The sequence below is a fragment of the Zeugodacus cucurbitae genome, chromosome 3, assembly GCF_028554725.1.
Source record: "Zeugodacus cucurbitae isolate PBARC_wt_2022May chromosome 3, idZeuCucr1.2, whole genome shotgun sequence".
Taxonomy (NCBI): Eukaryota; Metazoa; Arthropoda; class Insecta; order Diptera; family Tephritidae; genus Zeugodacus; species Zeugodacus cucurbitae.
In genome coordinates this window covers 53781266-53794608 of record NC_071668.1, presented here as the reverse complement: position 1 = coordinate 53794608, position 13343 = coordinate 53781266, and the positions used below count along the sequence as shown (strand labels likewise).

At 35.3% G+C, this 13343-nt stretch overlaps 1 protein-coding gene and 3 non-coding genes across 4 annotated transcripts; all 4 read left to right on the top strand.

Annotated features, from left to right (window-relative positions):
• The first annotated feature begins 322 nt into the window (after positions 1-322).
• Positions 323-4936, top strand: LOC105212548 (zinc finger protein Noc). Its single transcript, XM_011184574.3, has 2 exons — positions 323-996; positions 2404-4936. Exons 1-2 carry the CDS (start codon positions 907-909, stop codon positions 3907-3909), a joined length of 1596 nt encoding a protein of 531 aa, XP_011182876.1. The 5' UTR covers positions 323-906; the 3' UTR covers positions 3910-4936.
• A 6849-nt stretch (positions 4937-11785) lies between these two features.
• Trnap-agg (transfer RNA proline (anticodon AGG)) lies at positions 11786-11857 on the top strand. The gene has a single exon. It is a non-coding gene; the product is annotated as a tRNA-Pro (tRNA).
• Positions 11858-12243: 386 nt separating this feature from the next.
• On the top strand, positions 12244-12315 carry Trnap-agg (transfer RNA proline (anticodon AGG)). The gene has a single exon. It is a non-coding gene; the product is annotated as a tRNA-Pro (tRNA).
• A 159-nt stretch (positions 12316-12474) lies between these two features.
• Trnap-agg (transfer RNA proline (anticodon AGG)) lies at positions 12475-12546 on the top strand. The gene has a single exon. It is a non-coding gene; the product is annotated as a tRNA-Pro (tRNA).
• Positions 12547-13343: the final 797 nt, after the last annotated feature.

The window sequence follows — 13343 nt, the reverse complement described above, 5'->3', positions numbered from 1 at the left end:
TCGCATTTCGAAAGATCAAAGCATATATATTTCTACATATTTTTATGGCGCATGCGATTTGATTGGACAAAAAGTACGCCATATTTGAAAATTACGCTATAGCGCTCTTGCTCGCACTCACCTATGCGCACTCGCTTACTCTTACGCCCGTAAATGGCAGCGCGCTCCATTCAGGTTTTGAGTGCAACGGTAAACGTTGTCTAACTGCACTGCAGTATGCGCTCTCCGCAAGAGTGTAATTGAGTTGGACGTCAATGAAGCGCTCTTGCAGCGAACCGTACCGCAGCACGACTGACAGTACCTTAGCAAGTTGTGTGTCACAGAAAAATCAGTTCGTGTTTGGCTTCCTTTGCGTTAAGACGTGTTTGAAAATAAAACCGGAACGTAGCAAACTAAATACATTTTGGCTATAGAAATACCCACAAGCTAATTTGTTAGTCGAAATAAAACGGTTGTGCTCAAAAACAACAAAAAATAAAAACAAATAAATATTTCGAAATTATCGAAATAGTTTGTGTTCCGTCATTTTGTGTGGCGCTGAAAAATACAAATTTCAAAACAAAAGTGAATTATTAAACTAAGCAGCGCGAAAGTATTTTGTGCATAAAAATTAAACTTTCGCTGCAAAGAATATACAAAAATATAGTGTGCTAACTATAAAACAATAAATTGTGCTCAAGCAAATTAAATGCTGGATTATTAAAAAAAATCGCTTAAAAGCTGAAAACTTGCTAAAAAATTGAAAATAAAATAAATTATTGGATTAACCAACGCATCGTTACAACTGTTAGCTGCTACAAGTCCAGCTACGCCATCGCTCCCATTGGATTAACCATTTTTGTGGATTAGCTGTATTATTCAACTTCATTACCCACGCTTTCTGCACAACCTTTGGATTTGCGTAAAATGGTTGTTTTAGAAGGTGGCGGCGGTGTTGTTACCATTGGCAACAACCAATACTTGCAACCGGATTACTTATCACCAATCCCAACAACGGTGAGTTTCAGTCAAGAAAAAAGAGTTAAGCATCATAAAAATGCCTGGAAATTATTAAGGCTGAAAAATTGACAGTTTCTAAGAAAAAAATATTAACTCGGAAGAATAGTAGTTTTTGAAGAAATCCAGAGCCCACTGTAACTCAAGTGGAAATGCATAGAAAAATTAGTAAAAAATGTTATGAGATTAATATATAGCTCAACCTGTTTTTTCACAACTAAAAGAGTCCAAAAAGTAAGCAGGGAATTGAAAAAAAATTCAAAGGAAACTAAAATTCATTGAGCAGAAGTAAAGAGTCCCTTATAAGAAATAATTGTCATGAAATTAAATTTTGCTGAGAAAAGATGTGAAAATTCCGCCGTTAAAATCGGTAGAGTTAGGCACTCAATATGGCATTCTTAATGTTGAGGAAAAAAACATTCAATAAATAAAAAAAATTAAGTTAAAAAATTTTTTTAACATTTGTTATGTAATGATTTTTTTCCATTATGTAAATTCGAAAATTTTACACAACACTTATTAAAGAATTTAAACTAAACGTGAAAAAAAAATCTTAAAAATTTCACTAAAAAGTCCAATAGTTCAAATTTTTATTTAAAATTATTTAATTTTAACACTTTAAAGTATATAACATTCTCCAAACCACTCGTTGAACACCGCACTTTCCACCATTCATTATAAAAAATAACTAATCGTCTCGATAATTAAATATTTTCCCAAGCGCCACAGTTCAGTTCAAGTGAGCCAAAAGTTAATTATTTCATATTTCGTTTTTTATATCGCATACATTATGCCTTATTTATTTATTTATGAAAACATGTTTGAAGCACTCGTAAAAGAAAATTTAAGGTATCATAAAAAAATACTATCAAAATTTGAGTGAAAAAAATGTACACTGAATACATTAAATGAAATTTATTTTTATGATCATATCAGCGATTTTATTGACTTCATAATCTCTGTGTCACAATATGGACTCATAAATGTTGGTCATTATAGTCACAAAAAATGTCTTTATTGTACTGTCATTGGCGGTGAAAGCTGTTTTATAGATCGAAATTCTTTCGTAATGTAGCTATCAAAACTGAATTATGGATGTTTTTAAGTAAGAAATGTGCGATATAAAAATGAAAATAGCGAAATAAAGTAACCAAAGTGCTAATACATTCATATTAATGGGGGGTATTAGATGGGGGTCCCGCACCTGTGGCGGGACGGCAGAAATATGAGCTGCGCGTGCAATCAAAAATAGATGCATTTAGTATAGTACATATAGTTGAAGGTGTTATACATATAGGCTTATGCTTTAAAAATAGCTTAGCTGTAGGTGTCTCCAAATTCTATATTAATTTGAGAGTTATATAAACGCTTTACTCATAAACTTTTTCTCCACTCTTCTCCTTCCAGATGGACGCCAAGAAAAGTCCACTCGCTCTGTTGGCACAAACTTGCTCACAAATTGGCGCCGATTCCTCGGCTGTCAAGCCCTTACTCGCTATTGACAAATCAAAGAAATCTACATCTTCATCTTCGTCATCCACCTCATCAAATGCCAGTTCGGACCTGAGCGCTTCCAAGTCGCCCACACAGGCTAAGTCGCCTAAATCCAGCACACCAAATACCACCGAGGTGAAGTTGGCTTTTAAGCCATACGAAACAAACGTGCTGAGCGCTCAAAACCACAACACATTCAAGTCATCGTCCTCAACATCCGTGGATGAGCAACGACCCAGCTCAAAGTGCTCCTCCAACGGTGGTGCTGATAACAATACACGCGTACCCTCACGTAACAAGTCTAATTGCACACCAGAATCACATGCCATCAAAATGGAGAATTGTCACGGTGCTACACCAACACCAAACGATAACAATCGCAAAACAGTGTCTCCCGCCGGTTCTTCACAACGCGGTGCCAGCCCAATTGTACGCTCTGGCATGGAAGTGCTGAATAATAGCCACGGTTCGGCCACACACCCGAAGGAGATGAGCAGTATGGCTGCGGCCGCTGCTGCTGCTGCTGCCGCTTACAAAGCGGCCGGTCCATATGGCATTAACCCACTGTCGGCGCTCTGCTGCCCACCCGGTATGGAACAACACGCCAATCCCGCTTTCCGTCCACCATTTGCCGGCGGCTTCTCACACCATCACGCAGCAATGTTGGCTGCTGCTGCCGCAAGTGGCGGTTATCCAGGCGGTCCCAATGGACCGGGCTCACAACCCAATCCCTACATCAGCTATCAACGCATCAAGACACCATCCGGCGGTGAGGCTATTGTACCCGTTTGCAAGGATCCCTACTGTCCTGGCTGCCCGTACTCGGCACATACGCAACAAATGCTCATGGGCGCACCCTGTCCAGCCGGTTGCACACAATGTGAACACCAAAAATACGGCATGGCCATGATGGGCGGCGCCGCTGGTCTCCCACCGAGCCATCCTTACTCGCAAGCCGCCGCTGCTGCCGCCGCTAGTGCTGCTGCGGCACGTTCAGCGCCATATGTCTGCAGTTGGGTGATAGGCGACGCTTATTGTGGCAAACGCTTCCAGACCTCCGACGAACTGTTCTCACATCTGCGCACGCACACCGGCAATCTCTCCGATCCCGCTGCTGCCGCCGCCGCTTTGGCACAGTCACAAGCACAATCATTATTGGGCACACTCTTCCCACCATCAGCACTGCGCGCTGGTTATCCAACACCCCCATTGAGTCCGATGAGCGCTGCTGCTGCGGCCCGATATCATCCTTACGCTAAACCCGGTGGCATACCAGCTAGCGCGTTATCCGCACCATCCGCCTTCGGTATGACTGGCTTTAATCCCGCAGCGGCTGCTGCAGCTGCGGCTTTGGGACCCTACTACTCGCCCTACGCGATGTATGGTCAGCGCATTGGCTCAGCAGCGGTGCATCAGTAAGCTTGTGCTATAGCGGAGCTGAAGCGCATAAAATGCTGAAAACAAGGCTAGTCAAGGAGAACGAAAGGCTAACCGTGTGATCTTTGAGTGATGCGCGTGCGCGTACATGTCGACTGCGAGGCCTGCAGTGAAGGGGCATAGGCATGTAGTGCCGCGCACTCGGTTACAATATGCATACCAAAAACTTGGAAGAGAAATAAACAGAAAACAATGAGGTTTAAAATTGCAAGAAAAAAGGCAAAAAAAAACACAAAAAACAAAAACGTTAAAAAATGATTAATACAAAATTGCGTTTCAAAAAAAGTATAATACTGTATGAAAAAATTTCAATTTGAGAATGCGCTATTGTTGCGATCGTTTTACACTGTGATACTAAAATGTAGTTGGATGCTAGGCTTATTAGGTTTTAAATGATAAAAATATGACTTACACACACACATGCAAACATGCATACATACATACCCACATCTGTAGGTATATGTATTTATGAGCAAAAGCGTAAAAAGTAATTAAAGTTTTTAGTTGTAAAATGCAGCCAAAGCATTTTTGTTTTTCAAATAACCATGAAACCTTAACAAAAACAATCACATTAACTAGTTTTTTGTTACTATTAAGTTAATATATATATATACATAAATGTAATATGTCTGTACTCTTTGCCTTTAATTATATAATTTTAAGCGTGAAAATTGTGAATTAGTTTTTTGTTTAGTACTGAAAGCGCTTGTCAATGGCCTTTCACTTACAATTGATTTGTTTTAATGGCTTTTAAAAATTTAATTTAGCTATGTAATAAATGTAATATACATACATACATGAAAAACATGAAAAACTTGAAATATTTATCTGCGTACAACCCATGTTTAACTGCATATGCAGCGCTTGTATGTGTTTATATAACTCAAACTGATTTCCATAAAAAATAAATATAAAAAAGTCAAAAACTACAACTACACAATTGATGGAATAATTAGTTTTCATTTTGCAATTAAATGAAAATAATAAATATACATATTAAAAAATAAAACGTTGGTCTTTTAATTATAACACTTAAATGTTTTTTGCAACCAGGAAATTATAGTTGATGGCATTTTTCCTGACAAATATGATAGCCAATTGAACAAATATATATATTATATATATTTTGTGAGTGGAAATTACGAAGAGGAGAGAGCATGCTGCGATTTCATGCAAAGCGAGCTTCAATCACACCCAAAAATATAGATATGACTGTGATTTTCTCCTTCCACTCTTTTTCTTATTCTTCTTTTGCTAATGTTGTATCTTTTGTTGTAAAACCTTCAGTGAGTGAGTGAAAAAATAGTACAACTAAGAATTAACCTTATATTATACAGTGGAACTTCCCTAACTCGAATTTCTATAACTCGAAGTTCTCCATAACCCGAACTCTTGAAGTGGCAATAGAAGTAAAATTTCATAAAAATATGCTTCCATAAATCGAACTTTTTGGTCAGTGCATAATACAATATTTAAAATTTTACTATCGAGGCAGAATTTTAAAAAAGTCCCTCTATATCGTATGGAGGTGAATAAAAAATTAAATATTACAGTTATGGATTGCATAAATTATCTAACAAAGGCATGAGATATAGACGTCAATAGCCAAACAATAGCAAAATGCAACAAACAAAATTACAAAAAACATATTTTAACATACGTCCATAAATTTTTTTGTGAAGTAAATAAATAAAACAGTGTATAAATTTATATTTTACAGCTTTTTTTACATTTATATGTTTTAATGAAAATTCTATAACTAGAATCTCTCTAACTCGAAGTTTTTTTGAGGATTATGGCGATTCGAGTTAGAGAAGTTCCACTGTATTACTTAAAGGCGGGCTTGACTATGTATACTGTAGAAAATTCACCACGAGCTCCAATCCTTTCAATTGGAATCAACGAAACATTCACACTTACTCTTAGTCAGACTCAATTCAATATAAATTGGTACTGATCGAATACGTCGCGGTCCCTTTCCGACCATAATAGATATTTTGAAAAATTTCTTATCAAGCCCGTGGCGGCTTCATTAAAATGGTAGACTGTGTCGTGAAATGCAATATATATCGAAATTTTTACACTCCAAATAGGTGATTAAGATAAAAAAAACTTAAAATAAGTACATACAGAACGCGTATTACACAATTGTATATTATTCTGACTGACACAAACTCCATTATGTGCGTTCTGCTTTTCCAAGCAACCATAAAATTTTGTTATGTTCTAGACCTATCTGGTTACATTAAAAGCTTTTCGACACCTTTTTTGTAATAATATATTTTTGTAAAAAGAAAGACCTTGCTGCTGGCGATTATATTTTTATTGTCACTAAATATTTATCCAAAAAACATTCTGTTGAGATCCGAAAATAGAGAAACCGCCGAGATCATATCTGAAGAATACAGCTTATATTGAATATTGTCAAAGCAATTTGACCATCGTTCTCATTGATTTGTTAAAGAAAAAAAGAAAAAAATGCTGTTTTTATTTCAGATTAAATACTAATTTTAATTATTATATATTCGTTGTTTATGGTTATTGCATCCCAAACTTTACTGTGGACTGAGTAGGCAATTGAAAAGTAAAGTCCTCTCTCCACGAACCAAAATCAAACTCTATAAGTCCCTCATCATTCCCGTCCTACTTTATGGTGCACAAGCGTGGAAGATGTCAACATCCGATGAGGCGATACTAGGAGTTTTTGAGAGAAAGGTTTTGCGGAAGATTTATGGTCCCTTAAACATTGGCAACGGCGAATACCGCAGACGATGGAACGATGAGCTGTACGATTTATATGACGACATTGACATAGTTCAGCGAATAAAAAGACAGCGGCTACGCTGGCTGGGTCATATTGTTTGAATGGACGAAAATGCTCCAGCTCTGAAAGTGTTCGATGCAGTACCCGCTGGTGGAAGCCGAGGAAGAGGGAGACCTCCACTCCGATGAAAGGACCAGATGGAGAAGGACCTAGCTTCACTTGGTGTTACTAATTTGCGCCAAACTGCCAAAAGGAGATATGCGTGGCGCACTGTTGTGGACTAGGCTATAACCGCGTTAGCGTTGTCGCCAGTCAAGAAGAAGAAGAACTTTTCCAACTGACTGTTAGATCTTTTCATGCTTTCAATTAGGTTCACGGCGTAGAGTCCACTCGAATGCCTACAGATTAAACTCCGGAGAGGGAACCAAGCAATCCTTCAATATTTTGCGAGTATGGAGTTATTGTAATTTAAGGCCATTCAAAATCATGTTATAGATATTTTTGATTTTTCCATCTGCCTACTCTGTAGGTCCACTGAGTTCATAATCTTCGCTGTTTGTATAACTTCTTTGGAAACCATTTATGGTATGTCTGGCTACTTTGTCTGAAGCAGAGTTTGGATAATACTACTTTGCAAACCACTTGTTATCAGCAGTATTTTTCATGATGATTCATTAGCACACGAAATTTTTTGATATAAATTTTTCAAAATACTAAATCGTCCGTATCTCAAATTGCTATATCTCACGAAACAATTGACAGACAGCAGCGAAATTAATACTCAAGTTCTTGAGGGTTAGATCAAATTAAAAAATACATTTGGAGTGTGGCGATTATATTTTTTTCTTTTCAAGTGATTAGTGTATAATATGTATATATGAAAAGATTATTCTCTTTTTAAAAATATTAAGTTTTCTACAATTTTTCACCAGTGTCCAATAACTATATATATACAAAAAAGCAATAAATATTTTTCTCCTTTCGTGTACAACCAAGGTGTCACCAGCTGAAAAATATGAAATTTACATATCCAATGTATGCATTATCACATCTAAGCGCATATTTTTCTATTCGCTGACAATCAGTTGTCAACCGACAAAAAAAAGTTACAATAACCTAGTGCACCATTATTGTGTTGATCGTAAAAACGAAATCGCTTACGTGAATTCACTCATAAATAAATTAATAGTGACAATTTCCAATTGATTTGAAATTATCGTCATTCGAGTGTCGTACTCAAGCGGAACGAACGACAGATACGAACATATGAATTACTGAAATAACAGCTTTGTTGTTGTGGTTGTTGTAGCTATTGAAAGCATTCATAACAAATACAATTTTGTTTATTTATATTGTTTTTATTTGTTTGTATGTATATGTGTGTGTGTGCACAATTTCATTTTCAAATGCGATGACAGTGATTTTTAATGCCTTTTATTCCTAATTTTAGCAATTTAGCTCCCATGAGCGCCGCGTATAAATATAAATACAATTTGATTAGGTTCGCGTTTGATTGTCAAAAGTGTATTTTTGTATGGTGTGTGTGTGTGCGTGTGTGTCACTAGCTGTATATTCAAGCGACACAATTATACGTACATAATCGTTCATTTCAATTGGTTATTATGTTATGCACGTTTGTGGCTAGAAGTTTTTATGACTGACAGCTGCTGAAAGCGCACAGTGCACAATCAACTACTACTCTTCGGATATGCCCGCCCTCTGTCCCACTTCTCGGGTAGTTTATGATTTTCGGTACGCCTTTTTTATTGTCATTTAGCTGAATTTATTTATTAATTCAATTACTATGCTATTACTGTGCTGCTTGATTTTGCTGATTTTATCTATGTTGTTGCTATTGTAGTTTTGTAAACGGTTTTATTTCTATTGTCAATTGTTGTGATGTGGCTGCCGAGGCACTTTACGCCGCCTGACATGAATCGGTAATTTGCTATCGAAACTTGTCAACCGTTCCGCTCGCCCACCTCCTCTCTCTCTCCTCTGAGCTTCGACGTTTATGGAGAGGCCCATACAAAAGTGTCACCATACGCGTAAGCTAAGATGATGTTTATTGTTAGCTTATTTTGTTTGCTGTCAACACGTAAGGTATTTTTAAATATTAATATTTTAAAGGCTGTGTCGACAAATTTGTGTGTGCTTAAGTGACAAATAACTAAATTGGCTTGAATGGAGAATTAAGCTGCATGCAAACAAAACAACACACAGCACGGTGATACGTGTATGAATACACGTAGAAGTTTTCAGAAATATTTGCATTAACTATCTACATATAGTTGTTAATTGTTTAATGACTTTAGCACACGAAAATGTTTGTTCAATTGAATTGATTGTTAAGCTTTAAAAATATTTATAGCGTATACAAATATAATTAATGGCTGTAATTATGTAAATGCCGTTGTAATGCACAGTTTGTTTGCATTGGCTGTTATCGATTTGCCACTACTCTGTTCGCTATCTTTGGGCGCTACTCTTTTATCAAAAACTTCTTAAATAAAAGCAACAAAAATAAGTATAAAGTCCGTACTCGGTTACCAAGTTTTATTGTAAAGGTTTTGGACCAAGTTTACTTTGTGAATACATGAAATGACAAATTACAAAAACTGCTTTACTTAATTCAAAATTTATTTGCTCAAAAAAAACAAACAAAATTAAAAACTTGACTTATAGGCTAAATACTACATACATATCTCTCTAATAGAAGTAAATTGAAAGTTTTATTTAGTTTAGTTAGAATAATCGGAACCCGGGCGACGAAGAACTTTGTGGAATATGGTCGGACGAAAGCATACCCGACGACGACGACGATTGTAACCTATAGTACACTTCGTCAAAGCTTGGTAAATACTCATAGAAACCATTGTTTTTTTTGGCGAATTTTTCTCCAATAGATCATTCGTAGTACACAGGAACATATAGTAATCACTTGGTACTATACTATAAGGTCGATGTATGCCAAATAAACTCTGTCGAGTGACTATCGCATTGTTCTGGTGGAACACAATTCCTTACCAAAAGGTCACACTGGACGCTTCGATGATGGTCTCCTTCTAATTGTCAACAAATCCAAAGGCGAATTAAGAGTTGTCCGTAGAAAACCATCTCATTGTAGATGACTATCCTCCAATTCCACCAAACATAGTCAGTCCTGGTTTGTCCACAATTCACGTCGGCCATGTCGGCTCACCGCGATACGATCACTAAGGTTTTCACTAAATATTGCTGTTAATGAACTATTTTTTATCACCAGAAACCATATGTTTCTGAAATGACGCAATTTTATTGGAATTCAGCAGTGATACGCAGATGGAAATTCGTGCTAAGAGGACTTTTTTGATAACTCGTGTGAGTATACATCGAGACTCACTTTGTATCCAGCATTAACTGTACAGAGAACAATTTTATGAAATTGATTATCTACAATAATATTAATTATGTATTTTCATACATTTTTCCTAAGATAGTAATTAATTAAAGGTTATTAAATTAACCCAATATCATTAAAAGTCACACTCGTATAATCTTATCGTTCGAAGATATTTATAAATTCACCATTGGAAATCTTTTTAAATCAAATTTAATTTTACACATGCTCACAAGTACGGGCGCTAAGTTAACTACAATATAGACATTTTAAATTATTCCATTTTTAGTTTACAATTCAAATATCTCCATCGGCTTGAGACCACTGTAGCTCATCAATCGTTTTCTAAGTATAAGTTTAAGTGTAAAGCAAATAATAACTGCTTACATTTACATTTCAAAAGCTAAATTGGTCGAGTACTATCTAATTACGTTAATGTAATCAAGTTTAAGTAATTTGACTTAGAGTTAAATTTTTCAAATCAACAAGCACCACTTTAATTAAAAAGCAAATATTCAAATACTTGTTTTTTATCTATTATATACATATGTATAGTAAGTAATGACAAGTTTACAAAAGTAAATATTTATTTTTAATATGTTAATATTTATGTATCAAGAATTATATATGTGTGTAGTTCTTTAAAAAATAATACGTAAGAAATGTAATTTTTGTTAAGTTAGTTGTAAAGTAACTCAAAAAGCCACTCTAAGGGACCTTGTGACTGGTACTCAAACCACATAAATTGTGGATCAAAACGAAATTATGAATTTATAAATATAAGACTAAAGACAGTAGTATTAATGCGATAATGTGGGACTTACGAAAATATTTCGAATTCAATGGTAGCTAAGAAGGGTCTCACATAGATGGCTCTTCAGTCAATGAAGACCATAAACCTATAGACATTAATCAACTAGTCTTACAAACACAGAGGGATTCCAATGGAGTTGATTTCGGTATATTTGTCTTGAACTCTGTTGTTTTACAATTAACCCCATTGGAAGTTAGATCTGAATAGCCAGAAAAGTTCTAATGTTTCTGGCTTTATCCAACCTAGCAACTTTCTTCTTTCCTTATAATTTGGCATAGGCAACTCCAATCATTATTTTTGGAAAACCACTAGTTTTGAATACGATATATTCCCTGTGATAATAAATATGTTTATATATGTTTAGAGGTCAGAAAGTTTACATATGTAAAATCCTCCTCAATCTGTTAGTAAATATTATAACACTATTTAATGTATGTACATATGTATGTATGTACATATCTACATATGTATGAACATTTTGTCTTCTGCGCGTGCTGCTTTTGCTACTGCAAAAACCCACTGTAACAAACAAGTTTTCACACACTTCACTCTGCTTGGCTTGGCTTGACTAAGTTTCGGCGAATGTTTGTGGTCGGACACTGCTGATAAGTGAGTGTATCCAAAGACTGCTGCTCAAGCAAAGCGACCACAAAGAAAACTGCTGACATAAAAAAATACTTGCATATACATATGTATAACAACAACAAATGTGGTAGACAAAATTGTATATATGTTTGTTGGAAACGAAGAAACACAGATGTATCTATTTACAAGTAAATATGCTTACGAATTAAGAAATATAACAACAAAAGCGAATAGCTATGATCAGTCGGGTTTTGATATTGTTTTTTCTCTTTGCTTTGCTTACATTTGTTTGCTGTTAAGCCGATTAACTATATCTGGCTCGTTGGTCTAGGGGTATGATTTCCGCTTAGGGTGCGGGAGGTCCCGGGTTCAAATCCCGGACGAGCCCAAGAGAAAATATTTTATTATTATTTTTTTTAATTAACATGTTCAATACCTTATATAATAAAATTTGGTATAATTTTTATCATAAGAGTATTTTATCGTATTTGCAAATAATCTATATTGTAATTTGTACGTTTCCCATATTTTTGTTATTGTACAATAATGAAATTAAAATTTAGTTTTTCAATATTGAGTATATAGAGAATAGAAACAACTCAGCTTTAAGAAACTTCAAAACAGCTTGTGATACCAACGAATGCTTTTCGATATCAAATTATTTTTTTTATCTTTTTTGGACTTTGACCAATAAAGAAAAACTAGAAACTTGGCCTAAATTGGGTAATGGTCTTTGGACTGTCAGCGTGTTTACTTAGCAGTTTGAGTGCCACTGGCTCGTTGGTCTAGGGGTATGATTTCCGCTTAGGGTGCGGGAGGTCCCGGGTTCAAATCCCGGACGAGCCCAAGTTACTACCTTTTTTGATAGTTATAATATTCATTATAGTTTATACAATCGAAGTCATGTATAGAACTGTGAGGAATTCATAACTATTTATAATATTTATTCAGTTTTATATATTTTTTATTCCTAATCCTCATATTGAAGTGGCCTAAACCCCAATTGGCTCGTTGGTCTAGGGGTATGATTTCCGCTTAGGGTGCGGGAGGTCCCGGGTTCAAATCCCGGACGAGCCCAAGATACACATATTTTAACCATACATCTTTGCAATAGGGCGATATTTAAACCAAGGTGAATCTAGAAACCGTAGAATGTACGGTGGTTAAGGCACAGGGGTCCGATCTATGCATATATATATATATCCGATCCATATATACTAGGTCCGCATTTAAACTAAACAATCATCTTAAACAAATATAAATTGTTTCGAGCGTATTGCATAAAACTCTTCAACAAAGCAGGCATTGCTGCTTCCAAGTCAGATATTTCGAATTGTTTCTATAATTAGCGCCGATGCCGATAAAGCTTGAAGTAAATTTGCAAACCCAGTTTTAAATCGTTATTTCTACATTTATTATGCAGTAAAAATCTTATCAGTTTTTTAATATTTTTTTTTTACAACAGTACATTTGTATCTAACGATTTTTGAGCTTGATTTATTATGCAATATTGTCAATTATTTATCTGCGCTTTTCGCAGTAATCTGCTATTTAAACAAAGTACATTTATTTTTATAGCCATCATTAAGTATTTTACGACCTTAGATTTATTATGATCGATATTTGCGAAATTTATAAACTCATTGTGACTCTAAGTGGTGACTAATAATTTATGCAACAAAACAGCAACATCACTGGAATACAACCATGAAAGAGGGAATACGAACATATATATTTATTTTACTTTTATTATTATCCATTTATACCAATGTTATGTTTTTTCTGGGAGCTGGAATTAATTACTTAGAGCTGAGAGTTGAATATTCTGTTGCACTACTTAGCATACAAAATACCTCAATAACTTAAAAAATAGT